Source organism: Penicillium argentinense (assembly GCF_028826775.1).
Source record: "Penicillium argentinense strain IBT 30761 chromosome Unknown utg000009l_segment0_segment0, whole genome shotgun sequence".
In the NCBI taxonomy this organism is placed as follows: domain Eukaryota; kingdom Fungi; phylum Ascomycota; class Eurotiomycetes; order Eurotiales; family Aspergillaceae; genus Penicillium; species Penicillium argentinense.
In genome coordinates, this window is record NW_026622668.1 from 3,666,406 (window position 1) to 3,693,584 (window position 27,179).

Sequence of the window (27,179 nt, forward strand, 5' to 3'; positions counted from 1 at the left end):
ATGATTGAATTGAATGATTTGCATTGGCTGTGTATGCATCTTGCTACTCAACGTCTCGTCCGAGTATACTCCCGTCCGCGTGTCTCGGGGACAAATGGACCCTAGTCCGGCGAACAGAGACTGTTGGGCAGTAGATACTGCTCTCCTCGAAACCTCCCTGGGTGCCTTGTCTGCGTTGTTAGACATCGCGTACCCACTTGGTTTGCTCATTGCTTTGCTGCTTGATTGTTCATCCTCGTTCGTTCGTTCGCCCTGCCCTATACCGCCACTGAGATACCTGATTGTATCTATCCTCCTTTGAAAGGTCTTGTGCAAACCCGGAGTAGGAACCATTGAACGCATTGCCGTGAGGGGTTTGTTTGAAGCGATCAGGGTATCTGGAGCGTCATATAAAGGCCCTGGTGTGGCCATCAAGACGAATCCCATTCACACTTGTCATTCAATATCACAAGCATATTCCGCAGTTTGTTGGGACTGTGCTATCCCACTCGAAACACTTATTCATCGTCAACCAACGAATATTGAATCGCCATATCACTCGCTTCCTCGAAAAACACCATCATGTCACCTGTCGGCCCTCGAGTTTCAAAGGAAGAGTTCATGCTCGCACTGGGTTTGAACCCACAGGCCGCACAACATGAACAGTATTACCGAGCCATGCGAGTACGTCCGTCCGCCTCCCGTCTTTGGCCTCCCACTGACATAAACCAGGACGAAGCAATCATGGTCTATAACCGTCTGAACCAGGACAACACTCACCTCCTCGACAACGTCCGTGCCGATCCCAACACTCGACCTCCTTTCTTCTGGCACCACATCCGACCAGATCACCAACGCTGGGCAATCATGGAGATCTGGCGAAACGCAGGCCCGCTCACGCGTCCACTGTTTGATCGCGGTGGGACCAGCGGCGAGTATGGGCCGAATTGGGTTGCTGGGTGGTTGCTGTACAGCGTGTTTCGGTCAAGGGATGTGAGAAATAATCGAAATAGACGGAAGGGGGAGGCAAATGGGACTTCTCAGGAAGCTGGTAAGAAATATTCGTCAGGATGCTGTCGAATTGTGCTAATATGCTTGTGCTGCGCAGATAAGAGGCCGAAACCGGTCGAAGAAACTGCCTCGCCGAAGAAAGGGTACTATGATCCTGTGCGAAACGGGACGCTCTAGGTTGATTTTTTGCGCTGTGCTTTTTCGAATACGCTTTGTCTATTGTTTGCATAGGCCCGAAAATAATTGGTTATGACCGGATATTGACACAATTGCGAGTAATGCATGGGTAGAAAGGCAAATTCCCAGAATGAGATATCAATCATCATCTTCTTCGCCATCCCTGGCGTCTTTTGTTTTATTCCTACCGTTCTTCTCGCCACGATTTGATCTCAAGACCTCCGTCACCTGCTCGTCTTGTTCATCAGAGCGCTCATCCCACTCCGCATCATACTCCGCGGCAATACTCTTTATCTCCCGTCGGAGAGTTTTGCCTTCATCAATCAATGATTCCCATAGCTGGAGATCGATGTTATGCAGCTGGTACAGCTTCCGCTGGCGCGCGCTCACGGTAAAGTCCAACGCAGACTTGTAGGAGATCTCACGGTTGTGATACAGGAACCACAGATAACCACCCATCAGCGTAGACAAACTGACCAAGTATGTGACGGGCTCCATCGTGTCCCAACCCAAGTCCGTCTCAAAAGTCAGCTTATATACACTATACCACCAAACAGACAAAATTCCAAAACCACCAATAGCAACACGCTGGGCACCGCGATGCGCAAGCGCATCACATTTATTCTTGATCTCTGCGATACCTTGGATTCGGCGGGAAAGCTTACGCATGCGCAGACGCAGGAAATACGTGCGCTCGTTGAATGACGGTACCGTGACCCGAATCTGACCCAGACCCGCTGGCGCCCCTTCGATGGTAACGATGAATTCGCCCGTGCGTGCAGCATCACGGATGAAGTCTCCGACTTCGGTGGCTTGGGACCATCGCACGAATCGTTCTGGGTCTCCGCCTAGAGGGTCCAGACTGGAGTCTGTCTTGCGTGGGTAGCTGTATATCTCTGCGTCCTCTTCCCTTGAGCGTCGGCGTGGAACGGGATCATCGTTGTTGTATTCGTTGTATTCGTTTTCCACAGCTTTCTGTCGGGACGCTTCTGTATCAAGTTCTTCGATTCTCTTCTTCGGTTTAATTGCGTTGTCTTCGTGTTGGAGGGCAATGAAGGATATGGCTGGCGGGCGGCGTTTCTCGAGTTTGCCTTCAATTGGGGGTAATTCAGATTGGATAAGGCGTTCGAGGTACGACAGGGGTTGTTGCGGGTGGACTAGGATAGCAATCGGTTCAATGCCTGGAGATTATCAGTGTGAGCATACTGAGAGTGTGCTTATCAGTAGGCTTTGGGCACAGATGCCTTACCTTTCTCGGTGTCCTTGCTATCAACGGTTGTCAATGGAATGATGAGCTTGAACAGTCGTGATGGTGTCGTCAACATTTTCCCTATTCGGTCAGTCATGGCGCATATTAGTGTTAAGCAGACGCGTAGAGCTCACCTTTGGTCATATCCTCGGACCATTTCTGGTTCTGGCTTTTGACGTCCGGCTTTTGACCATCCTTGCTCAGCGCTGGTTGGGAGAGCCGACCGCCTTTCGCTTCGTCGTTGACCTGTAAGCTTTCCAAAATATCTTCTGTCCTCTCATTATCTCCAATTTCCTCCACATAATTTGCCTTTTTGAAGTACCGAGCCTGTTGATATCCGGCCAGTATAGGGACGCTCAGCCCGGATCTCTCCGCAGGCAACGATGGGAAACAATTATCCCCCGCGGTCCGTCTACACAGAAGATGTGTTTGGCGGTATGCCGTCCTCTGCCGACCGGATTGCAGGGCAATTGAGCCAGCTCTGTCAGACAAAGGTTGTGTGCCCAACCGAGGGCGTAGCAGCTGTTTCCTGGTTGCCGACACCAGGGGCGCACAGCTCCATATGGGAGGGCGCATCTCGGATTCCCGTTATTTATTTCGTTCGCTTTGGAGTGGAAGAAGGTTCTTGCGTGGTCTGGTCGCTAGGGGCCACAGTTCGTGTAAAGGGAAGAAAGCGCATAGTAGGCGGGAAGGAGGCAGTGTCGTGGACGCGATCAGCACATGACGCAGGTGTCAGGGAATTGTGGAGTCGGACTTTAGGACGGCATCCTCCATGGCATCAATCCAAGCTTCCACGGCAGACGTGCAGCAGGCTCAGGCAACGGCTACGAAGCACTCTACTTCCTTGTTCGCTCCGCTGACGTCAGTGTGGCGCATCTCCGCAGGATGCTCCTGTGGCGGTGTCTGTGGCTAGTCCCCATATCTTCCAACTAGCAGTCATTTGAGTCGTGGGCAGATTCGTGTTGCTTCGTTAAAGTTGATATTGATTTCTCGCGGCCAGCACACTCAATGTAAGTTTCGGCTGAACAATTCTTCAAAACCGGCTTATGCACGCACCTGAATTACGTGCCACCCATGAAAGAGAATCGAGAGCTCATCAAAACAAGGGTGAATAGATGCACGCGGTGTGCGAAATCAATTTTCCTATGGCGTCCTTCGCCGGACGTAGTTCAGGGCGGCCTTATTTGTCGTTCCGTGTCTGCCTAGGTGGGAATTTTGCAAGATCATGGTGGTTACTCTGAAGGAACACCTGCATGCACCAGAGAGTCAATGAGGGGAGCCTAGAGTGAGCTTTTAGAATCAGCGTCGTCTGGCTGAATTAAGCACTCTGCAATTGGAGGCAAATTTCCTAAAGTGGAATGCAGCTCGTCCTCGTGCCAAATGCTTACATTGCTAAACCTCGTGGGGCTCTCCCAATTAAGATTCAGACCCCAAACTAAATCTTCTAAGCCTATTTCAATCGCACTGCTTTCTAGATCTGGCTTGCCTAAAGCTAATGCGTTGCGATTGCTTAGCACAATGTCAAGAATCGGCAGCTTTTTCTCACTCTGCACGTCTTGGCAGAGGTACCGCGCCCCTAAAGTATAAAGCCCTCGCCTCTTTCAGTCTTGAGGTACTCTTAGCACATCGACTCACTTCACTCCCGACCATTTACGCATCTCAAGCCTCCAGATGATTATAACTACTTCTCTTGGATCGTCCTTTCCGTGCTCTTCGCCTGCGTTTCTGCTAGCCCTCTTCACAAATTCCCGCCCACCATTCATCTCGGCGGCTCAGGTCAAGTGCGATTCGAAAGTATATCAGCCAACAACGTCGAATCCTTTTTGAACATCCGCTTTGGCGAAGACACTTCTGGCAAAAATTCGCTTCCCTGCACCAAAGCCCTACGCCTATCCTCCTGGGTCCGTGGTAAATGCATCCCAACCCTGCGCCGCCTGCCCACAACAAAAGGTCCCAATAGCAGGCCTCGGCGTCTTCGACAATGTCACCCATATTTCAGAAGATTGTCTCACCCTACGCGTTGACCGACCTGCAAAAACATCGTCGAAAGACAAGCTCCCAGTCATGGTCTACATATATGGCGGCAGAGACACCATTGGACAGATCTATGATTCAGCATACGATCCCGCTGCTTTGATAACTGGTGCCAGTCAAAAGGGATACCCGATCATCTATGTCGCAATGAATTATCGGTTTGGTATTTTTGGCTTCGCTGCGACAGCGGCGTTGAATCAGTCCAACTCCTTGAATGCGGGACTTCAAGACCAGCGACTCGCTTTGGAGTGGGTGCAGCGGAATATTGAGGCTTTTGTGGTGATCCTGACAATGTCACTACTTTTGGAGAAAATGATGTCGCTACTGGTTTCGGTTTGCAGATCACTGCGTTTGAAGGAACGAAAAAGGCACCGTTTCAGCGAGCGATTATGCAATCTGGTAATGCAGCTGCTGATGCGGGCACCGCGAGAAATTTGACTGCTGTTCGCACAGCTGAGTTGATCAAAATGGTTAACTGTAGCTCGTCCGAGAGTAGTGATGAGCTTACCTGTTTGCGGAACATGTCTTTGAAAAATCTGCTGCCGGCTGCTCTGCGTTACATGTTCAGCTTTGAGGGTTCTTTCGGCTCGACACTTTGTGCCGACTGCTCCGTAGCAGTTCATTCCCGATAGCCCTTCGAGGCTTCTTTCGTCGGGTCGATTCGGCCGCAACATCGATGTCATCACAGGGTGGACTCAGAATGATCAGTCATTTTTCACGCCTTCGACCATCAAGACAGAGTCGGATATTGCGGACTATCTGTCTGCATCGCTGCCCAATCTTTCTAAAAAGAATATCCAGAATGCTCTTTCTCTATACCCGGCTTCCTCTTTCTCGGGAATTCCCAGTGAGAATGTCTCAGCGCAATTCTTCCGGGCGAGTCAAGTGTGTCGCGACTGCCAGTTTACTTGCACGAGTCTGCATTTTGTCCAGATGAACAACAAATACTCCGACTCGACGACATCAAATTACATCTACGTCCTTCACCAGACAATATTTTCTCCCCTGTTTGCAGAACAAGTTACCTCGTATCTTGGCGACTCTCACTTCAGCGATATTCCCTATGTCTTCAACGAGACTACGACAAGGTACTCTTTCCTTGCGTCGCCCTCCGATATTGGACTTTCTTCGCAGATGAGTGGTAGCTGGGCATCTTTTGCTGCCTCCGGGTATCCCTCTCAAAGGAATGGAACTTTGGTTAGCCAAATGCGGTTAGCACTGATGGATTGAATGTCAGGATTATTGGAGGTCCTGATGATGGAATTGCGACGATCGATGACAAGAATGACTCGTTTGAACGTCTTGGGGAGAGATGCGCATTCTGGAGCTCTCCTGATATACTGGAGCAGATTGGAGTATAGTCGTATGTGATTTCTATGCCATTCATCGTTTGTTCGTCTTCCTCTTCCTCCTTCAAGTCTTTGTAGTTGTACATCGTGGAACTTCATTCAACCGCAATGCGGAATCTGAGCAGATCCTTCTCCACAATCTCGTCAAACCTGGCTTCCAACTCGGCAACATCCCATTTACAAGAGAGAAATCGACCATTCAGAGCCCGTCGCCGTCGCTCAGATCCGCTCGATGTTGATAGCCATACGCAAAAGGCGCCCACTAGATCTGGACTATCAGTCAGATCTGTTTGATCGGCGAATTGGTCAGCTTTTGTACGTGGATATGTGAGCGGGTGAAAATAATGACATACACTTCGCGAGCCACTCGGGCGCATCCCGCGAGAATTCACTTTTCAAGCCACCAGGGTGTATGCTTGCGCAGAATAATCCGTTTTCCGCGTACTGCTCATTGATCATTTCAATCAGCCGAGCCTGGGCTGCCTTACTCACGCAGTAATGGGTATGAGTGATCGGACCGGACACCGTGGGTGCTGACATGGAACTGATAGCGAGGAAGCTCATAGCAGGCGAGTTCGTTGCAACTAGTAGCGGAAGCAGATAATGTGCTGCATAGAATACGCCGATAGTGTTCACATTGAATGCATTTTGGTAGTCTTTCGGAGACTCCTTCACGACGTCTGAAGTCATCGGGCCGGTGTAGCCAGAATTCACGACGACAACATCCAAACGACCGGCGAATTTGGATTCAATGGTATGTGCGAGAGACTCAACGTTTGACTCAGAAGTAATGTCGCATTCTGCAGTGGTTACTTTTGTGGTCGGGTTGATTGAGCGGACTTCGTTGGCTGTTTCTTCGAGAGCTGGGAGGGTTCGGGCTGCAAGGATGAGGCCTGAGGCGCCTGCCCGAGCATAGGCTTTTGCAAGACCTGCTCCTGCGGCACCCCTGCCTCCAATGATGCAAGCGACGAAGGCAGGAGGGAGTTTTGCATGCGAAGGATCGATGGCGTCGTAGGGAGTGCTGTGGGTGGCTGAAACAAAGTCGCGGCAGTGTTGAGCATTCAGCTGGCTTTTGGTCGGCGCCATTTTGACAATGGCAGTAGTATGCTTTCTCAATGCGATTTTCTATTCCAGCAGCAATATGAAAGACGCTGGAATGTCCGTTCTTTTCTACTTTGATACCTACTCTTAAGAATGGGAAGTAATGCAGTCGGACTTAGCCGGACTTAGCCCGGAGACTGGCGGTCTTTACTACTGGCGACGCCCCAACGGTCTACCGAGATCGTTTAGTGGCACTACGGCTCACAGTCAGTCATAATGTTTTAATTAGATAGCTGAAAGTTTACGTGCGCCTCATTTATTGTGCATAAGACCGTACAGAAAAACGTCGTATCTCTGGCGTAAGTGTGGTTCAACAAATAGCACTTCAGGTGCTCAGGCTACGAGTAGTGATCATCAAAATATAGTTTCCGGGCAGCAGCAACAAAGGATTCTCTTAATACCTGGAGATACAGAAACGTGTTCCGGCTTAAGATTACTTTGCTTAACCAAATGTGCCCTGCGCAGTTCATTAAGCCCCATTTGCCTCATCAGTCACTTCATATTGCACCTGTTTATGTTTGGGAAGAAGGCTGTCCATAATATCACGTGATGATACAGTGAACATCTTGGCTGATAGCGCACTATTCTCCACTTAATTTCAACAATTAGGCCGGCTGGCCCAATGGCAAGGCGCTTGACTACGAATCAAGAGATTGCAGGTTCGACCCCTGCGTCGGTCAGTCATTTTTCATATTTTTTTTTTCTTTGTATAATTTTGTATGATTATTTGCGCCCTCGTCGGAACCAGATCACAATTATTGGGATAAAATACCCTGCTGCGCATTCTTTGCGAAATTGCCTGAATCTGACGGCTGCTTTTTGTCGCAACCTAGTTGATCAAACGTAATCAACTAATTAACCAAGAGTAGTAATAACACGCCATGACTCACCCACCGACCTTGGCTTACGATACGAAGCCATGATCTTTATTATCTTCGAGCTTCTGATAGATCTAATGTATATGGCCTGTTCATTTTTAACTTCTCGGCCCAACATCGTTTCCGTTCATTCCACACCACGGCAAGATGACGCCGCCATCCACCTTCGTCTTTCCGATTCACGGCATTTCCAACGACCGCGTCAAACTCGCCCCACTCGACCTTGATCGACACCTGGAAACATTCTTCCGCCTCTCTGTCCCGCACCCAGATCTATACGCACACATGCCCATGGGGCCCTTCGAAACACTCGCAGAATTCAAGTCCGAGTTCCTGGACCGGCCATCCAACCATATTCTATCCTTCTCCAACCCAGAGTCCTTTGCATTTGCAATCATAGACAAGACCCGACCGGCATCGCTGGAAGATCCAGAAGGCGAGCTCGCTGGCACCATTTCCTTCATTCGCACATCGGCTACTCACCTTTGCACCGAGATTGGCTTCATTGTCATTTTACCCCCGTACCAGCGCAGCCATGTGGCGGCAAATACCGTTGGCCTTGCCCTGCAGTATGCATTTCAGAGCTCGGAGAGTGGTGGCCTCGGTTTTCGTCGCGTGCATTGGCAGGCTAGTACGACTAATCCTGCCAGCGCAAAGTTAGCGGAGAAGATGGGATTCGAGAAGATCGGCTTGACCCCGTGGCATATGCGTTTTGTGAATGGCAAAGCGAAAGGGAAGGTTGGCAATGGAAAAGTACCTCCGCCTGAAACTGATCCGCAAGATCTGTGGAGAGATACGTTTTCGTTTACTTTGGCTTGGGACCAGTGGGAGAAAGGTGTCAAGGAAAGGGTGGAGCGGGTCATGGAGCGATGAATCAACACTATGTATCGAATTTTATTCTGGTCAAAGATTTAAGACATGGCAAAAGAAAATAATCCGATTCCCAGACAATAACAGCAAGGTTGCCCTTTACAAGACCATCTGCCTCGAATATCACCGCCTCAAACTGATCGCAGAGTTGCTGTAGACTCTGTCTCTGACGCTCTTCGATAAGCAAGAAGTCCTCCTCGTCACCGGAGGAATTTGCATCATTCTCGGTTTGTTGGTATGGGTGGGTTCATCCACTCCGTGAGAAGATGCGAGTATAAACCGGCGAGGTTGTGTTTCCGACTATAGGTCTCGAGCTGATTGCGCAGATGATCCTCGAAGTCTTCGAGTTTTTCGGTTGGGATTGAAGTGTCGAATCGTGCTTGCTCAACCCAGTGTTCGATATTCAGAAGTGTCCCGTCATGGTTCAGTTCTGGAACGAGTCGTTTGGCGCTGGCAAAGAAGATTCGCGACACGGTCCCGGAGGCTTGTGTACTGATCGGCACTCGCAAGTGCCTCGCATTTTCGTGTCTCATACACATCGCACTGCTTTTTGAGCTCGTAGATCTTGCCTCGTGTGAGTGACGTGAGCGTCCGCGATAGGTAAGGGTCCATCGTCGCGCAGATGGGCGAGGTGTTGTTTGGAAAAAGCGAGTCGATTGAAACTCTTTGATGGAACCTGAAATCATGTACCGAATCAAGCCATAGTTATATTGGTTGCTTTGCTTCCATTAGTTACGCAGATCTACACCTGGTCTGCAGTCAGACGTCGTGCTGTCCGTCGCTGCGTATAGGCTTCGACACTGACAACTTGCATAGTCGCCCCACATAAGATCTATTGGGGCCATAGATCCTTTCTTGCTCCTCTCACATGCCCCGTTATACAAGGCTGGCCAGACAACCCCGCTTTTTCTTAGGTTAGTGAGTCACCGCCAGTGGAAAAATTCTTCCCCAGAGCCTTGTCGTGACTCAATTGTCTGCATCGACGTTTGCGAGAAATCTCTCCCTATTCTATTGAGGCCAAAACGCGGAAAAGGGTTTTCAATCACAACCAAAATTAGTCATGATCAGCCCCCAGAGCTAGAGAATTGTAATTGCACAGTAAATATTAATCATTCGTTCGCGTCATCAAAGCCATTATAGAATAGCACCTCTTGTATAAAACCATGCCTTAGCCTTGTCAATACCAAGCACAGTCACCAGCAACATTCTCCCAAATAAATCGACCTCATCCGGGTGCGCGCTTTGTAACACCGGCTCAAAATTGAGATTATAGACAATATGGTGCTGTTGCTCGGTCCACGCGACCGCGAAATCAAAGGCGCTCTGAGAATTCCACAGATGACCTGAGAGATACCAGGAGTGTTCAAGTCCGAGCTTCCCGTCACAAGTCACGGGCACTTTCCCCTGAAGCACTTTATATATTTGAATAAAGTAAAATGTGAGTAAAATAGTTCGGCGCGCTGATTCTTGCAGAACCCAAATTTGCCAGAATATCGCGGTACCTTCCACGGATGGGGGGAGAAGCTCTGTTGGGCCTGAGGGGTTTGGAACTGGAATTATGGACATCAGTGTGAGGACTGATAATTCTAGTGTCGCGAAGAGAGCATCGGCGGTGGCATGGGAGCGAATGTCGCCGTCGAAGAGTCGCATTATTTGGTACAGGATCAGGGCGTGGACACGCGCGAGTATCTCGATTGGTTCGGTTGGCTCGGACATTGATAAGAGCTCGCGGGTGCGTGCGTCGAATAGTGACATGATTACCGGAGCGTTGATATCGTTTTTGGACATGTATAGGGAGCAGCAGGCGTAGGCATCTGGTAGGACGGGTTAGCATAACTGACACTAGGAAGTAATAAAAGCCTGGAATAGAATCACCCTGCATGACCTTCGGCATATAGCTTTTATACAGTTGTTGGTGGCACCATGGAGTTTGATTTTCCAGTACCATTATCTTCGGCGTATTTTTGAGGTTATCTATGGCAAATTGCAGATGAGAGGCGACAATTTCCGAAAGAGGGCGTAAAGGCCTTGCCCTGGGGATAGCAACAACAAGGTCTGATTGCGACCAGTATCCTTGCGTTGTGAAAAATGAAAGTAATGAGGTATCGGGCGCATTCTCGACCCAGTCCGACAGCGAATGCAAGGAATCCACGGCGAGGGAGTCCAGAGTCGGATCCACATGCAGACCAGCGTCGGTGGAGAAAGACAGTGACATCGTCGCTGTGGACTGTAGAGTCTCCACGCCTTGGGGTAAAATGTACTCTTCCGGCGCAGGGAAATTTTCATTAACGAGATCGTGGTAGCCTGCGGGCAGTCGGCCGGGGTAGATACACGGCTTATTCATGCTCAGACAACGGGAGCATGCCGGAAATGCAAGGTCACAACGCCGTTTTCCGATCTTGCATGACTCGCAGGACTTCCGCCGTGGCAGAGTTGGTTCTTGATAGCCCATCGTGGCCTATCAAGATCGAAGATAATTTTCAGAAGGCGTCGAAGAGGAGACCACGAAGCTAAATCGGACGCCGGTGGATCGTCTTTGAAGGCGTGAGCGGAATTCCGCACGCTAAGGCGCAAGTGCGAGTTACGCGCCAACCAGAACAGTGGGCCCACTTGCGGACTTTCAGGCAGAGTTGCGCTGCTTGTACAGTTTAGATAGATGAACTCAAGGACACAGTGGAGAAGCGTCTATATAAGGACTCATCATCGTGGAACTCAAAAGCAGAAAAAGCAATATCATTCCCGTCCATTTTTACCACCTCATTGACCATGTCCGCTCCTATTGTCTTCGTTTGCGGTGCTACCGGTACCCAAGGCGGCGCCCTCGCAAACCATCTTCTACAACAGAATATCCCAGTCCGCGCCATCACCCGCAACACACAATCCGAAATAGCCCAGAACCTTCTAGCACGCGGAGTGCACCTGACCCAAGGAAATTTCGACAATGAAGAAGCCCTACGAAAAGCCATGACGGGCTGTACAGCCCTCTTCCTCAACCTGATGCCCAGTCACCTCAAACCCACCGGAGAACTCGACCAAGCCAAGAAAATCATCGCGATCGCCAAAGAAATCGGTATCAATCAAATTATCTACACCAGCGCGATGGGCACCGTCAACCCTGAACGCCTACCCGCCTGGAATCCCGCCAGTTTTCCCGGTATGGTTCTTCTCAGCAAACAATCGATCGAAAACGAAGTGCGAACTGCTGGATTCGAAAAATGGACTATCCTGCGACCAGGAAATTTTATGTCTAATTTCATCAATCCTCTTGTACGGATGTACAATGGCCTCGTCGAAACGGGGGTTTTCACTACTGCTTTTACCATCGAGACTGTTCTCCCCATGGTGGATCCCAACGACATTGGAAGATTCGCTGCCGCTGCGGTGCTTGGCTCAGACCGATTTCATGGAAAGGAAATCGAGGTCGCGTCTCAAATGATGGGGGCTCAGGCCTTGATGGAAGATTTGTCCCAGGCTACTGGCAAGGATATGCGGGTGGTCTTCCTATCTGATGAGGAGATCAACGAGAAAGTGACGCAAGACCCGTTTCTGGGAGCTCAACTGGTGATTCGCGATATGGCTATTTTTGTGGAATTTGAGAAAGTGAAGGAGTGGAATATCGAGTTGGGGACCTTTGCTCAGTTTCTGGAGCGGGAGAAGGAGCGCGTGCAGGCAACCTATAACTGAGAGCCTTGTGCACTGAAAAATGGAGCTTTTTCAATGTCCAAAAATTTCTCTTCATGTAAACCATATCAAAAAGATTATTCGCATAGTTATCGCATTTTAGCATCAGTTGTTTGTTTCGAATTGACTCTATTGGAAATTCTATATCTGTCTATAGTGTGTAAAAATATGTGCGAATGTACGCAACTTGACCTTGACCGAGGTCAAACATCACAAATTCATGAGGGCGTAAAGAACAGCAAGACAATTTACTGCTTGCCGAAGATCTTGACCCGCTCTTCGATGGGCTTCTGGGTCTTCTCGCCAGCTGGAGCCTCAGGGCTACCAAAGACAAGCTGGGCGACGAGGCGCCAGTCGGTGGGAAGGTTCCACTGTTTAGCAACAGAGGCGTCCAGGAGCGGGTTGTAGTGCTGCAGGTTGGCACCAAAGCCAACAGACTCGAGAGCAGTCCAGACTGTTTTCACATGTTAGTTACTTGCCTCTTACGGTTGCGGGACTGGAAAGCACATACGGAAGTACTGGTGCATGGCATTGGAGTGATCAGCCCAGGGCTCGAACTTGTCGGCGAAAGCGGCGAACTTCTCCTGGAAGGACTTGATGTGGGTGGGGTCCTCGTAGAAGAGGATCTAGAAATTAAGTTAGCTAATGTACCTTCGATAAGATACTCATTGAGCGATTGATGCTTACAGTTCCGGCAGCAGCCTTGAAGCCCTGAAGCTTGGGCAGAGTTTGGTTCTTGAAGGTCTCCTCAGGAACAGCACCAGACTGGACTAGGGGAGCGAAAGCCTCGGCGGCAAGATCCCAAAGGCGCTCGTGCTCCTCGTGCAGCAGCACAACCAGACGGGTGGACTGGGTGTTGAAGGAGCTAGGGACATTCAAGATGGCGGCATTGATGAGCTCCTCGACCTTGGAGTCGGAGACGGGGCTGTTCTTGCCGAGCTTGTAGATGGTGCGGCGGTTCTGCGCAGCTTGGATAAGGCCTTCGGTAGACATTGTTGCGGAACTGGTAGGAGATTGTTTGCTCAACGAGGTCGAGAATGCGCGGAGGGGTAGCTGTGCAGGAGATGGTGGGGTTTGGGCCGATACAAATGTTGTCCGCAGTCTCGAGGTGGATCCCAGTCGGCGGCATATGCTGTGGAGATTGGAAGCCGGTCGAAGAATTCGCGTTGTCATTGTCGCGGTCTTTATATGCGATGCTCTGAGTCTGCGGTGATCGCAATTGAGGTTGTCGGTATTGTGACAACTCGACGGCGCACTTCCGCGGCTTTAAATATCGCTCATGGATTAATGAACGTTGGTAAGGCCGACAGAGTGTTATTTCCGTTGTCTGGACAGGGCAGCGGAATTACGGGACTGCCGCTTAATAAGATCATCCCGTCACACCGAGTTTTATCAGCCATGACAAACCATAGATGCCAGTGGAATCACGAACAGCTTTAGCTACCTTGGTTGGGTTTGGGATTTTTTCCCCCAAAACCAGCAAGGACAACCGGATTCACTCCAGTTGGTCTAAGCTTCTGAAGTTAACTTATGCATACATTGCTCTTTGCATTTACAGTTTGCAGTTAGCCAAGCTTTGGACCACGATCTGCACGCCTGCAGACAGCGACGCTGCGGGATACCGGGCTTGCCCAACGATTCTGATAGGCGATTTGAACTCAGAACCCTTCATGGAATTATATTTCATAGCCTCGTCCAAATATATATCGCGCTCTCCAGAAGAGCAGGGCTGGCTTCCCTAAAATGCTTACTCAGCGCACGTGGGAATAACTAACGTTATACATGTGAACTGTACAACCCACACTCCCAAGTACACCAAGGTTCGCTTACACACTGATATTCTTCAAGATACAGTGGTAACTAACTTACGACTGCTTACAAAGGTCGTATCCTATCCCACGTTAGTGGGCAGGTCTCTGTGCACTGCTTCAGGAAAACACGACTGTAACCGAGCATCTCTCTGACACGATGAATACGCATTGTAATTTATGTAAAATTAGAGTTCGCTAGCATGTGCGACGGGAGAGTCCCATGGAAACTGAGTCGTGGGAAGTTGAGGTCTATACTGCACTGCACAGAAACCCATGACAGCGGACTTTTGTCAAACCTGGTCGGTTGTTTCGCCCCGAAGTCTAGACTGCTCTACCAACGAGTGAAAGATACCGTTTCGATATGCAGCTCTTCAGCCTCCCCCTCAATCACGGCGGGGTTGTCACTGGCCGGGTCTTGCTACCCCTGAATCCCCCTGCATCCCAGTTCCTACCCCTACGAGTCTGCGTGCATGGCGGCAGTTACGACTCGGAGTATTGGGATGCGGGCTCGTATTTCATTACTCAGATCTCCGATGCCCTGCACATTCCTGTCGTCGCTATTGACCGGCCAGGCTATGGCGAGACCACCCCCCCCCCCCCCCTGATTCTCCCGCAACGTAAGAGGTGACATACTGCCAACAGCAAGGCCGATATATTAACTCCACTATTATCCCGGCGTCGTGGAACGAATATGGGGCTACAACCCTTCACAAAGGGGCTGTGAGAAGATACGGGGTGTGGTGTTACATATGGTAAAATCGTAGGCGGTGTAGAGGTGGGGATATACCGAGGTGTGAATTGATCTTTGGCACCCCTGTACCCTACCACTACCTTATCACATACCCCAGGCTATACCTAAGAGGGTAATAGGGGGGCCCTCAGATGCTTACATTATCAAATTTTCGTGGCTGTTACAGCCCCAACACACTTCCACCGCATCCCCTCCAAAACCCCCGGGCCACCCCGAGCCGCACCCCCATCCTCAGCACGCATCAGCGCCTCCTCCGCTTACCTGCGCAGTTCCGGCGGGTTGACGAATTTGCTCCACTCGTGTGTTCCGCGGGGCACGACGCCGATGGGCTAGGGCGCTTCGGCGATGAGTTGGTTCAGGATGAAGGAGGGGAGGGTGCGGGAGATTGTGGAGCCGATTAGCCAGCCGCCAGGTTTGAGTGTGCGTAGGCAGTTTGCGAGGAAGGTTTGCGGGCTGGTGGTTTCCGTAGTCGATGTGTTCGATTACTTCGAAGAGGGTTACGATGTCGTATTGGGGTGGTTGTGGGGTGGTGGATGGGGCCTCCGGCTGGGATGAGGATGAGGATGTTGGTGGTGATGGAGATGGGGAGGTGATCTCTTCCAGTGTTGTGTTAAGGTACTTGTATTTCCCGCTGCGCAGGTGCGTGTCGACTGTTGGATCCATGCGTGCGTGCTCGCGCGCGATCTGGATGAGTGTTGTCGTCGGATCGATGGTTGGTTGTCATTGATGCTGCGCGGGTGGGTGTTGGAGCCCGGGCAGAGGGATCGAGCGGGATTGTGCGCGCGAGCGATTCAGCGAAGATGCCACCTCCGCAGCCGATGTCGAGGTAGTGCAGTTTTGCGGCGTTGGGGATGTTCGGGTCTCTGGTTGGGGGTGGTGGGCTTTCGACGAGGCAGGAGGCGATGAATTCGTGGCGGAGGGGGTTCATGAGGTGGAGGATTCGGGAGGGGCCCATTGGGTCCCACCAGGAGCTCGCGAGGGAGGAGAAGTGGGAGACTTCGTCGGCGGAGACGGATGATGTGCTGTGTGGGCGGGTGGTTGAGGTGTGTCGTGGTGTGGTGCGACGGGAGTTTTGGTAGAGACATGTTGATGGACTTGTCGCTGTTGCTGGCGACCGGATGGCGCGCAGAGGGAGAGAGCAGATGCGTAATGATGCCATTTTGAGAAATTAGAGGGTTGAGGGTAGGAGTAGGTTGTAGGGTGTATGAGGCTTGGAGCAATTTTTGAATTGCTCAGTGAGGTTTGCGATGTCGGCTCAGGAGGGGTGATGCTGGGAATCGCTATCAGCAACGGTTGATTAATGAGATGGAACTGGGTTTCAGTATTGCGTACCGCCAGTATCAGCACATTCTCGGTTGCTGTCTAGTGCAGTTGGTAGCGGAAGAGAAGTTGAAGTTGAAGTTATCCAGTTTCGCCGAGCGGAAACAAACACGCCAAGCAGCAGACAACACTGCACAATTCTTACAGCTACTAAGTCCGTTAATTAATGGTAGTTACTGGTAACATAAAGAGATGAGTCTATTGATCCAAGGTATGTCCAAACACTTGCTACCTTGCTACCGAGATATGTCCAGTCCACGTTAAGTGCGGATATATACAATGCGACAAACAACGCTCTATACATAACTCCAGATGGTATCATAAAATCACAGAATTATACATCGAAAATCATCAGGGCAGTATGAGATGCTTGTCAAGTTGGCAGATAGTCATGGTACCCATAATCACTTCCCTGAGAAACAGCTGGTAGATGAGACGCCGACTCAGTCTGGTCACCTTCTACCTCCCGTATCTCGTGGGGACCGCGACCAGCAGCAAGCATATCCCATCCCTGCTCACCAGCCCATGTATTCAACTGTTGTAGCTGGTCGGGCATCTCAGAGCCGAGAGTAGGTAGGAAATTGCCCATGGTGATCGTGCAATCGAGGCCCAGCACTGTCTTGCAGCGCTCCAACAGCTCGGGAAATAGGTATGACGGCGAGCCGCGAATCTGCGATAGCGTGTGCAAGATTCCCCAGAGGAGCTGGCGGGGGTCGACGGCAGCTTCGGCGAGTCGGCTGACAGCTTTTCCCCCGAGGGAACGTGTCACGTCGGCTACGGAGGAACCTATGTCGAACAGTTTTTGCTCCTGCGGGACGGGATGAGTATACTGCCTTCGTGTCTTGATTGTAGTTGACTCACCATTCCGATACCATGTGCATCTATCGCCCCTTGTGACACTGTCCCCATCACGCTCATAACAGCTTTACCCACAAGCACCGGGAGATGGAAAGGCAGTGCAGCGTCATCACGCGAGCCCGGCTGCGTGGCATGGCTCATGGACAATTTCCACATCATCGCCTGCAGCCACTGCTGTGTGATCAAGATATCCACCTGTTGAATCTCGAGCACACCGTCCAGTGATATTGGTTTACACAGACTGGACTGGATAACGGATGTTGGTGGTCTCTCCACGAGCCCGTCTCCGCCTCCAGCAGAGACCCAGTCATAAAGACTGGTTGTGAGCTTTTCAAAGATGTTGATGAGGTTTGTAAATCCGAATGCTAGGATAGGGTCATCGGAACAGAGAACTTGGGGCTTGTGGATGGAGCTGCGGAGCATGACGGGTTTCGATTGCTGCAGCGCATAGCCTCTGGTCTGCCATCAGTAACATATCATAAAGAATTTTCCATAACACTCACCTCTCTGTGATGAAGAGCAGCCAGAAGACGCGCCGCCTCTCCTCAGCTTCCTCCGCATTCAACCCCGCATATGTTGACTCGCGATGCAGGCCGAGTGTAAAAGCCATTGACGTGGCCTGGCATAGATAGAACCAAGCATGGCTCTGCTTGTCTAAATTGCCGTAAGAAGCGAATAAAAAGAACGAGGTCAGGAGAGTCTCGATGCTGATGTCTTCCACAGGGTCGCATTCCTGCCGTGCCCGCACGGCCTCGGATAGCAATTTGTCCCCGGAGACTAGGGAATGACCATCGCCCATGTTCTGCAATCGAGCTGAATCCGGGATCGGGTTGGCGCCGTCCAATTTTAGCTGAAGATGTGTCGCCGCGCAAAGAGAGGCCAAAAAGGCGTATCTGCGTGGAGAGAGCCGTTCGGGATGCTGACTATCCAAGAGTAGTTCGTCCCCTCGCACGACAGGCATAATGGAGAACAGGTATTTCAAGTAGACATTGACATGCGCTAGCAGACTCTGTGGAGAGAGGCGGCGGGCATGTGGGAGTGCCTGGCCGCTTGCCGATTCCACCGTCGAATTTGTAGAGTCGGGCGAAGACACCAGATCTGGCGGCGGGAGTTGTGAAAGGGTGTCAGAAATGTCCTGGGCACCATATTTCGTATCTGGATCACCGTACGCGGGCGACGCGGGCGAGTTGAATCTGAGATGGTCTTTATCGGCATAGAGCTGCTCTCGGGCCGTGTCGTTTCGGTTCGATAGCGGATGGATCGGGGCCAAGGGGTAGAGGTTTCGGAATTTGGGGCCTTTGCGACGGAGCACGTCGCTATAGGAGCAGGAGAGCAGCAGGCACTGACATTTATCGCAGGGTAGTTCGCGCGAGCATTTGATCTTCCGTTTGCGACAGTTGTCGCAGGCTTGTTTTAGAGATGGCTTGGATGGTGGTGCAAGGTCCATAGTTGTTTGGCGAAGGTCAAGACAGGGAACCGACGCAGTGCATGGTAGATGGAGGATAGCTTAAGAAGAAAGTTGAACAATATGATTGTCGATCAAAGTTGATTGAGAGAGATAGAGAGAGAGAAGAGTCAAAAAGACGAGAGGAAAAAGTATCTGGGGAAGCGCGGGGCCGGCAAGTCAAGACTCCCCGCAAAAGGCCTTGCACGTAATGGCGCCCCGATACTCCTTCTATAGCCTCGTCCTTTGATGTTCACTAGTTTGCCCACGACTAGCACCTCGGTGAGATGTCTGCCTGACGTCTTGGTACGTCCTCTTGGTCCTCACAATTAAAAAGCCAGGGTTCTGACGTGACGATCTAATCGATTGAGTTTACACCAATAAACACGAGCGCCCCGACCTGCATCCTTCTAGAATCGAGTGATGGACAAGCCTCTTCGACGCTACTCGATCTCTTGCGATCCTCTCGGCAACTAAGCGAAGTCGTCGCAATCCCCCTGTCTATCAGTTGCCTGGCTGCAAGCGGGAACGATGGAAGAGCCGTGCACACCACGAACACTCTCGAAGGACTCGGCTACGCATGCTAAGTAGGTCTCTGTACCTTTACGAGACCAACTTGAAGCCAAATTCAGACACAGTGGGGGGCACTAGCGCAGGCGATGCGCGATTTTTCTGGTTCCTGATTCATCCGAGGCGCAGTAGCGTTGGACGCTAGCCCTCGATGAGACGATGAGCCCGCAGTCTTCAACGGACGCTCTGCTTGTTTTCGGGCGTCGCACCCCAGCCGATCCAATCATGGCGGCGTTCTCCGCCGCTTGGATGATTTCACTTGCTTGTGCTTGGGCTTCGATGCCGAGATGGGTGTCCCTCGGGAAGCCGAACAAGCTTGAAGCACATTATTCACTCATCAGCCCACTAACCCCCTATATTCCGTACACCTTGAGATCAAAGAGATCACGCCATGACCATCTATTAAACTCGGGAGTGGTGGAACTCATGGACACCGCCATTCGCTCTTACTCCAGGTCGATCAGGAATCTCCGAGATTCCCGCGGGCAGATTCCCCAGCATTCCACAGAGGCTGGGTCGGTGCCCCGGATTGCCTCTGCCCATGGCAGCGATAGAGTATCACGGCATCACCAAGGTACTGCATCTCGATCGTGCCGCTAGAGAGGAAACTTTCACCGGGTGCGGCATCTTACAAAGCCTATTCTTCATGCCTTCCCCGGGTTTCGTTTCCTGAATCTGATTACATTCGCCGTGGTCCGACTAACATCCGTTCGCCGGACCCTCCATAGATTTCCACACAATGACTCCCATTCATGACGTCCTATATTCTATATCCTTCGTGGGTGATGATTCCTCTTCTATCCCAACAATACTGTTGAGAACCATCATCTCTACCGCCATGACCCTGATTTCGATCATCTCAGCGTCTCCATTATTTTGCAGCACGGCCGTCTCCAGACAGCTCGGGCATTTATCGGCCAACCCGCCAATCACCAACCACCGGTCTCCAGCCAGTGGGTAAGCCTTGGCCCTTGACTTCAACAAAGCTCAAGGACTCTCGACTGCTCTGTTCGTATTAGGTTTAAGCCACTCTATTCCGTTCCTGGTCTAGCACCGGCTCTCGTGTGGCATGGAGGAGGCAAAGTCGCAATAGTCTCCGTGATCGTCCCCGCAATGCCCAGTCCTCGAAGCCTAGCCAACCCCGCGAAAGCATTCAGCCACTGGAGTGTCGGGAGTGTCACTCCAATTTCACCTGCGTCCCACCTGTGCACGGGAATTCAGCGGAAATTTTGTTTGACGCGTTGACTTTGAGGGATGTCTTCGGTGCTGTTTCTTCGGCGAAAAGCTGCTTTGCTCGACCCCAATTGCATCGGACGGCCTCTTCCCAGTGTCGACTATAAGAAGGGAGCACGACGGAGCTTTCGTAGCTTCTAAGTCTTGACGACCAGTGCCTCTTCTCTGACGGACAACCACGGTCATCATGGTTGGATTCACGGATCTGCTGGCCGGTGCCTGCCTTTTGCCGGCCGTTTACGGCGCGAGCAGCTCGGTCGCGAGCTCGACTTCGAGCGCCCCCTACCACCAGTTTACTATCCCTGCTTCCGTCAACTATGGCGAGAACTTGATCGCCAACATTGACGACCCCCAGGCCGTCAATGCTCAGGATGTTTGCCCCGGATACAAAGCATCGGGGGTGCAACAGAGTGCTAAGGGGATGACTGCTAAGCTGCAGCTGGCTGGCGAGGCGTGCAATGCGTATGGTACGGACGTGGACTCTCTGGACTTGATTGTCGAGTACCTGGCCAAGGACCGATTGAATGTCCAGATCACTCCCACCCATGTTGATCGTCACAACGCGTCTTGGTACCAGCTTTCTGAGGCCGTTGTGCCGCGGCCCAAGGCCGACAAGGGCGCCACGGCTGAGAACAGCGACTTCGAGATCACCTGGTCCAACGACCCCTCTTTCAGCTTCAAGGTTACCCGCAAGGCCACTGGTGATGTGCTCTTCGACACCACTGGCACCAAGCTGGTGTTTGAGAACCAGTTCATCGAATTTGTTACTGCCCTGCCCCAGGACTACAATCTGTACGGCCTCGGCGAGCACATCCAGCAGCTGCGCCTCCTGGAGAACCAGGTTATGACCATCTACGCATCGGACATTGGTGACCCCATTGATGGGTACGTCCACACTATCCTGCTAAAGTAGCGTGATTGTACTAGGGACATCGATACTGACTTTCTAATTCCAGCAACATCTACGGCTCTCACCCCTTCTACTTGGACACCCGTTACTACGAAGTCGACGCTGAGGGTACTCACACCCTCGTTTCGAGTTCCGCGGCCGACCAGTCCAAGGACTATGTCTCCTACTCCCACGGTGTCTTCCAGCGCAATGCCCATGGTCAGGAGATTCTCACTGGAACTGACAAGCTCACCTGGCGCGCCATTGGCGGCAGCATCGATCTGACCTTCTACTCTGGTCCGACCCAGCCTGAGGTGACCAGCAGCTACCAGATCAGCACCGTTGGTTTGCCTGCCATGCAGCAGTACTACACCCTTGGCTTCCACCAGTGCCGCTGGGGTTACCAAAACTGGTCCGTGGTTGAGGATGTCGTTGAGAACTTCGAGAAGTTCCAGATTCCCCTCGAGAACATCTGGTACGTTGCTTAATTCGAGTCTTTGCATGCTATCAACTAACACGGTAAAAGGCTTGACATTGACTACATGCACGGCTACCGAGACTTCGAAAATGACGCCATGCGCTTCTCATACAGCGAGGGTGAGAAGTTCCTGGACAAGCTGCACGCTAGCGGACGTCACTTCATCCCCATTGTTGACTCTGCTATCTACATCCCCAACCCCAAGAATGCCTCCGATGCGTAAGTCACTCTGTTTCTTTGCAACTTGACGGCTGCTGATGCTTCGCTAGCTATGACACCTACACTCGTGGCGCCAAGGATGGTGTCTTCCTGAAGAACCCTGATGGAAGCACCTACATCGGTGCTGTCTGGCCTGGATACACCGTGTTCCCCGACTGGCACAACCCCAAGTCCGTTTCGTGGTGGTCTAACGAGCTCGACATCTGGCACAAGAAGATCGCGTATGACGGCATCTGGATTGACATGAGCGAGGTCTCCTCCTTCTGTGTTGGAAGCTGCGGAACTGGCAACCTCACTCTGAACCCCGCCCACCCTCCTTTCAGTCTGCCTGGTGAGCCCGGTAACATCATCTACGACTACCCTGAAGGCTTCGCTGTTACCAACTCTACTGAGGCTGCAGCCGCTTCGGCGGCTGCTTCTAGCCAGGCTGCCGCGGCCGGCGATGGTAGCTCGGGAGCGTCGTCGACAGTGTCCTACTTGCGCACCACTCCTACTCCGGGCGTGCGTAACATCAACTACCCTCCCTACACTATAAACCACGACCAGACTGGCCACGACCTCGCCGTGCACGCCGTGTCTCCTAACGCCACTCACATTGACGGTGTCGCGGAGTACGATGTGCACAACCTCTGGGGCCACCAGATCCTCAACGCTACCTACCACGGTCTGCTGAAGGTTTCTCCCTCGAAGCGTCCTTTTATTATCGGTCGCTCGACGTTTGCTGGTTCTGGAAAGTGGGCTGGTCACTGGGGTGGTGACAACTACTCTAGGTGGGCCTACATGTACTTCTCTATTCCCCAAGCGCTGTCCTTCTCTCTCTTCGGTGTCCCTATGTTCGGTACCGACGCCTGTGGTTTCAACGGCAACACCGACGAGGAGCTGTGCAACCGCTGGATGCAGATGTCTGCCTTCTTCCCCTTCTACCGCAACCACAACGTCCTCTCTGCCATCCCGCAGGAGCCTTACCGCTGGGCCTCCGTCATCGAGGCTTCTAAGTCCGCCATGGCAATCCGTTACGCCATCCTGCCTTACTTCTACACCCTGTTCCACCTAGCTCACACCACCGGCTCGACCGTCATGCGTGCCTTGGCCTGGGAGTTCCCTAACGACCCGTCCCTGGCTAACGTCAACACCCAGTTCCTCGTGGGTCCCTCTATCATGGTTGTCCCCGTGCTTGAGCCCCTGGTCGACTACACCAAGGGTGTCTTCCCCGGCATTAAGCAGGGCGAGGTCTGGTACGACTGGTACACCCAGACCGCCGTTGACGCCCAGCCCGGTGTCAACACCACCATCCCCGCCCCTCTGGGTCACATCCCCGTGTTCGTCCGCGGTGGCAGCATCCTCCCCATGCAGGAGCCTGCCCTCACCACCCGTGAGGCCCGTAACACCCCGTGGTCCCTCCTCACTTCTCTCAGCAGCCAGGGCACTGCTACTGGTAAGCTGTACCTTGACGACGGCGAGAGTCTCTACCCCAACGCTACTCTCAGCGTTCAGTTCCAGGCCTCCAAGAACAAGCTCACCGCTATGGCCCGTGGTAACTGGAAGGAGGCCAACCCGCTGTCGGAGGTGACCGTTCTGGGTGTCACCGAGGGGCCTCATAACGTCACCTTCAATGGCCAGACTGTTCCTGGCTCGGATGTGAACTACAATGCTACTTCACACGTTCTCTCCGTGTGCGGTCTGCAGGCCATGACTGCGGACGGTGCTTTCAGCAAGCACTGGACCCTCATGTGGTAAATGCACTGCTCCGGCATGTGACATTGGGGATAGATGATTGTTGTGTTCATTAGTTGAATTGTTATATTCTGCCAATCCCAGACTAGAGATTATTTCCTTGAGATACCTCCTCACTTCACATGTAAGACGACCTAGTCGAATCTCAGCCAAGGCACTTGGATGAATCCGTTTAACCTACCACCTAGAGAGTCATTAGTTGTTGTCCAGGGCTTCCATTTCAGCAAAATCGTCAGCCGCAGTCTGAATAGTGATCCTGGGATACCTCTTCGGCCAATATCCGAATGTCTTACTACATACTACTATTGTTTCGTCTGTCTGCATGAAACATGTGCATTCCCCAGTTGTGATCTCAAACAGGCTAATATCATACACCGAATTAGTGCTGATTGTACCACCACCTCATCAACTACTCACAATGCAAGAAGACAAAAGAGACAATGAAAATCAGACCATATCATACTGCTAATCATCTACAACACCCTCCAAGGAACCAATGGCATTTTTCAAACACCCTCACTATCCCATAGTCCATCAACATCAACCCTGCATGTATACATACATCCTCCTCGCTAACTATAAACCGCCCCATCGGCGAAAAGCCGCCATCAGGGAAATGATCGACGACCACCCCTCTCATCTATCCCATCCATCACCAATCACTACACTCCCAACTCCCGTCCCAACTCCACGATCACCCTGCAATACCAAGGCTTCTAGCGCATTCTCTCACTCTCATTGCCCGTCCCTGGCTGGCCGACGATCCTCGCACAAGTTTCCCACTAACAGAACCCACGACACTAGCAGAAGTGTGTACCTGACATCGGAGCCCGTCTTGCTCCGGCATGACGGCCTCGCTCGCACATGTGAGATCGGGAACTGAGCGCATCATCAGTGATTCCTCCTGATCATGGTGGAGCTGGGGCCGGGGGCAACAAGCTTGTGCCGAGGATCTACAGCCGTCTCTTACTGCTTTGGCTCGGGGAGGCCCATTTCGAGACGTGATCCCCATCTGTTACTACTCCTTTGGTTGCCTTCCTGTCTTCACCGCGCTCTGGACTTGGGGGTTAGTTCGCTTTGACCGGGGACGGACATTCACTGGAAATTTATCGGCACGCCGATCCGGTCTGTGTTCTGTGATCTGTGAGTCTTCGTGCCTTGCTCGGTCCCTCCTCCTTTTTGTATGAATTATAGTAGCGCTGGGGGTGGCGTCCTTTTTGCTTTCTGCACCCCGCAAAAAAATGCATTCTCTACCCGGTACACCTCGCTAATGCCGGGGTAAACCTGGATAGACCAAGTCAATTGATATATAGCCGGCATATTCCCCATCCTTCATCGGCTCTTCAAAGCCGACGCTTGGAAAGCCACTATGGTCTCCTTCTCACGCTGTGTGCTGCTTGCGGGCCTCCTGGGCTCGGCAATTGCTGCGACGCCTGCGCAATGGCGCTCGCAATCAATCTACTTTATGCTCACGGATCGATTTGCGAGGACGGATGGCTCGACGACGGCGCCTTGCGATACTAGCAAGAGGGTACGTACTGCCTGTTCAGTTATTCTACGGAGTTGGAGTTGTATAGCTGATCTTAACTAGGAATATTGCGGTGGTACATGGAAGGGTATCGAGGACCACGTAAAGAACTTTCTCTCACCTTTCTTGCCCGTACGGTACTGACTCCCGCCTTAGCTGGACTATATCCAGGGAATGGGTTTTACAGCCATCTGGATTACCCCGGTCACTCATCAACTCCAAGGAGACACGGGATATGGAACAGCCTACCACGGCTACTGGCAACAGCACATGTATGTCTACAACGAAGGCGTCAAATTCATCTCTCAACTGACTGGACGACAGCTACGAGCTCAACTCCAACTACGGTACAGCCGATGATCTCAAGTCACTGGCTTCGGCTCTGCACAAGCGAGGGATGTACCTCATGGTTGACGTCGTGGCTAACCACATGGTAAGTTCTCCAGACTCTACAGTCGTTTCCGTCATGCTAATGAACACCGATAATAGGGCTACGACGGTGCCGGCAACACAGTGGACTACAGCGTCTTCGACGCCTTCAACAGCCAGAGTTATTTCCACCCCTACTGCCTAATCACAAACTACGACGACCAAACCGAGGTGGAAGAGTGCTGGCTCGGAGACACGACCGTCTCCCTGCCCGATCTCGACACCGAGTCGAGCGCTGTGCAAAATATCTGGTATAATTGGGTCGGATCACTTGTCTCAAACTACTCCAGTATGATTCTCTCCCCAAGCGCATGACTGTTCCCTCTAACTGTGAGCTATAGTTGACGGTCTGCGCATCGACACTGCCAAGCACGTCCAGAAAGACTTCTGGACTGGGTACAACAGCGCCGCTGGCGTTTACTGTGTTGGCGAAGTCTTTGATGGTGATCCATCCTATACCTGCCCCTACCAGGAAGTCATGGACGGGGTTCTCAACTACCCAATGTGAGTATAACCATTTCCCAGGGAACGAACAAACAATGTCTGAGTGCAGCAGGTACTACCCCCTCCTCCGTGCATTCGATTCCACCAGCGGAAGCATCAGCGACCTCTACAAGATGATCAACACGGTCAAGTCCACCTGCAAGGACTCAACCCTTCTAGGAACATTCTTGGAGAATCACGATAACCCACGCTTTGCCTCGTACGTCCACCACAACGCAAACGGCTCATTCAACTTAAACATACTGACGCAAACCAGATACACCCAGGACATGTCCCTCGCCAAGAACGCCGCCGCATTCACCGTCATGGCAGACGGTATCCCGATCATCTACGCCGGCCAGGAACAGCACTACGACGGTGGCGCCGACCCGGCAAACCGCGAGGCAGTCTGGCTATCCGGGTACAACACCGATGCCGAGCTGTACAAGCTCATCGCCAAGGCGAATGCCATCCGCTCGCACGCTATTGCCAAGAACAGCGGGTACATCACGTACAAGGTAAGCAAGATCCTTCAACGTCTTTCAGTATGAAACCCTCCTCTAACGCCAGGCAGAACTACCCAATCTACCAAGACACCAACACCCTCGCCATGCGTAAGGGCCTTAACGGCTCGCAGACCATCACCGTGCTCTCCAACAAAGGCGCAAGTTCGAACACGTACACGCTCCCGCTGTCTGGGACGGGCTACGCGGCTGGCACGAAGTTGACGGAGGTTATCACTTGCGCTAATGTCACTGTTGATGCGAGTGGGAAGGTCCCTGTTCCTATGGCTGGTGGGGAGCCGAGGATTTTGTACCCGAGTTCGTTGTTGGTGGGTTCGGTGGTTGGGTGTTAGAGACATCTTTTGGGGAAGATGGCTGGGATAGAGGGGACTAAGATTGGGGATTGTGGTATATAGGTCTTTGGGGTTTTGAGATAGTAGCGACATGCGCCAATCTTATACGTAGATGTTGACTACAACGCGTTGAATACAGTCGATACTTGGACGGATGTTTAATCGACCGCTACAGCTACAAGTGACTGTAAAACAACAGGGATATCCATGTGGCGGCGAATTTGGCTAGGAAGGAAGCACATCAACT

General features: G+C 51.9%; 14 protein-coding genes across 14 annotated transcripts; 7 read left to right on the forward strand and 7 right to left on the reverse strand.

The window, feature by feature from the left end:
• Positions 1-561: 561 nt before the first annotated feature.
• Positions 562-1,167, forward strand: N7532_008943 (uncharacterized protein; the record flags this gene model as incomplete). The annotated part of the gene is made up of 3 exons (XM_056621434.1): positions 562-663; positions 712-1,030; positions 1,088-1,167. The coding sequence occupies 3 exons, from the start codon at positions 562-564 to the stop codon at positions 1,165-1,167; spliced, it is 501 nt and encodes a 166-aa protein (XP_056472240.1).
• A 138-nt stretch (positions 1,168-1,305) lies between these two features.
• N7532_008944 (uncharacterized protein) lies at positions 1,306-2,978 on the reverse strand (the record flags this gene model as incomplete). Its single annotated transcript, XM_056621435.1, has 4 exons — positions 1,306-2,348; positions 2,417-2,497; positions 2,551-2,743; positions 2,925-2,978. 4 exons carry the CDS (start codon positions 2,976-2,978, stop codon positions 1,306-1,308), a joined length of 1,371 nt encoding a protein of 456 aa, XP_056472241.1.
• Positions 2,979-4,480: 1,502 nt separating this feature from the next.
• On the forward strand, positions 4,481-5,811 carry N7532_008945 (carboxylesterase; the record flags this gene model as incomplete). The annotated part of the gene is made up of 4 exons (XM_056621436.1): positions 4,481-4,729; positions 4,792-4,920; positions 5,069-5,619; positions 5,688-5,811. 4 exons carry the CDS (start codon positions 4,481-4,483, stop codon positions 5,809-5,811), a joined length of 1,053 nt encoding a protein of 350 aa, XP_056472242.1.
• Positions 5,812-5,894: 83 nt separating this feature from the next.
• On the reverse strand, positions 5,895-6,885 carry N7532_008946 (SDR family NAD(P)-dependent oxidoreductase; the record flags this gene model as incomplete). The annotated part of the gene is made up of 2 exons (XM_056621437.1): positions 5,895-6,085; positions 6,153-6,885. 2 exons carry the CDS (start codon positions 6,883-6,885, stop codon positions 5,895-5,897), a joined length of 924 nt encoding a protein of 307 aa, XP_056472243.1.
• A 1,040-nt stretch (positions 6,886-7,925) lies between these two features.
• On the forward strand, positions 7,926-8,651 carry N7532_008947 (GNAT family N-acetyltransferase; the record flags this gene model as incomplete). The annotated part of the gene is made up of 1 exon (XM_056621438.1): positions 7,926-8,651. The coding sequence occupies one exon, from the start codon at positions 7,926-7,928 to the stop codon at positions 8,649-8,651; it is 726 nt and encodes a 241-aa protein (XP_056472244.1).
• Positions 8,652-8,866: 215 nt separating this feature from the next.
• N7532_008948 (reverse transcriptase) lies at positions 8,867-9,260 on the reverse strand (the record flags this gene model as incomplete). Its single annotated transcript, XM_056621439.1, has 2 exons — positions 8,867-9,140; positions 9,184-9,260. 2 exons carry the CDS (start codon positions 9,258-9,260, stop codon positions 8,867-8,869), a joined length of 351 nt encoding a protein of 116 aa, XP_056472245.1.
• Positions 9,261-9,782: 522 nt separating this feature from the next.
• Positions 9,783-10,992, reverse strand: N7532_008949 (uncharacterized protein; the record flags this gene model as incomplete). Its single annotated transcript, XM_056621440.1, has 2 exons — positions 9,783-10,462; positions 10,524-10,992. The coding sequence occupies 2 exons, from the start codon at positions 10,990-10,992 to the stop codon at positions 9,783-9,785; spliced, it is 1,149 nt and encodes a 382-aa protein (XP_056472246.1).
• A 422-nt stretch (positions 10,993-11,414) lies between these two features.
• On the forward strand, positions 11,415-12,332 carry N7532_008950 (NmrA/HSCARG family protein; the record flags this gene model as incomplete). Its single annotated transcript, XM_056621441.1, has 1 exon — positions 11,415-12,332. One exon carries the CDS (start codon positions 11,415-11,417, stop codon positions 12,330-12,332), a length of 918 nt encoding a protein of 305 aa, XP_056472247.1.
• A 245-nt stretch (positions 12,333-12,577) lies between these two features.
• Positions 12,578-13,322, reverse strand: N7532_008951 (nitroreductase family protein; the record flags this gene model as incomplete). The annotated part of the gene is made up of 3 exons (XM_056621442.1): positions 12,578-12,783; positions 12,841-12,955; positions 13,017-13,322. The coding sequence occupies 3 exons, from the start codon at positions 13,320-13,322 to the stop codon at positions 12,578-12,580; spliced, it is 627 nt and encodes a 208-aa protein (XP_056472248.1).
• Positions 13,323-14,501: 1,179 nt separating this feature from the next.
• Positions 14,502-14,768, forward strand: N7532_008952 (uncharacterized protein; the record flags this gene model as incomplete). Its single annotated transcript, XM_056621443.1, has 1 exon — positions 14,502-14,768. The coding sequence occupies one exon, from the start codon at positions 14,502-14,504 to the stop codon at positions 14,766-14,768; it is 267 nt and encodes an 88-aa protein (XP_056472249.1).
• A 354-nt stretch (positions 14,769-15,122) lies between these two features.
• Positions 15,123-16,050, reverse strand: N7532_008953 (uncharacterized protein; the record flags this gene model as incomplete). The annotated part of the gene is made up of 2 exons (XM_056621444.1): positions 15,123-15,487; positions 15,543-16,050. 2 exons carry the CDS (start codon positions 16,048-16,050, stop codon positions 15,123-15,125), a joined length of 873 nt encoding a protein of 290 aa, XP_056472250.1.
• A 534-nt stretch (positions 16,051-16,584) lies between these two features.
• Positions 16,585-18,516, reverse strand: N7532_008954 (uncharacterized protein; the record flags this gene model as incomplete). The annotated part of the gene is made up of 3 exons (XM_056621445.1): positions 16,585-17,019; positions 17,073-17,523; positions 17,573-18,516. The coding sequence occupies 3 exons, from the start codon at positions 18,514-18,516 to the stop codon at positions 16,585-16,587; spliced, it is 1,830 nt and encodes a 609-aa protein (XP_056472251.1).
• Positions 18,517-20,503: 1,987 nt separating this feature from the next.
• Positions 20,504-23,639, forward strand: N7532_008955 (glycoside hydrolase family 31 protein; the record flags this gene model as incomplete). The annotated part of the gene is made up of 4 exons (XM_056621446.1): positions 20,504-21,201; positions 21,273-21,680; positions 21,732-21,902; positions 21,953-23,639. 4 exons carry the CDS (start codon positions 20,504-20,506, stop codon positions 23,637-23,639), a joined length of 2,964 nt encoding a protein of 987 aa, XP_056472252.1.
• Positions 23,640-25,005: 1,366 nt separating this feature from the next.
• Positions 25,006-26,932, forward strand: N7532_008956 (alpha-amylase; the record flags this gene model as incomplete). The annotated part of the gene is made up of 9 exons (XM_056621447.1): positions 25,006-25,167; positions 25,228-25,266; positions 25,321-25,436; positions 25,489-25,597; positions 25,654-25,882; positions 25,935-26,097; positions 26,150-26,296; positions 26,354-26,594; positions 26,651-26,932. 9 exons carry the CDS (start codon positions 25,006-25,008, stop codon positions 26,930-26,932), a joined length of 1,488 nt encoding a protein of 495 aa, XP_056472253.1.
• Between the last annotated feature and the right edge of the window lie 247 nt (positions 26,933-27,179).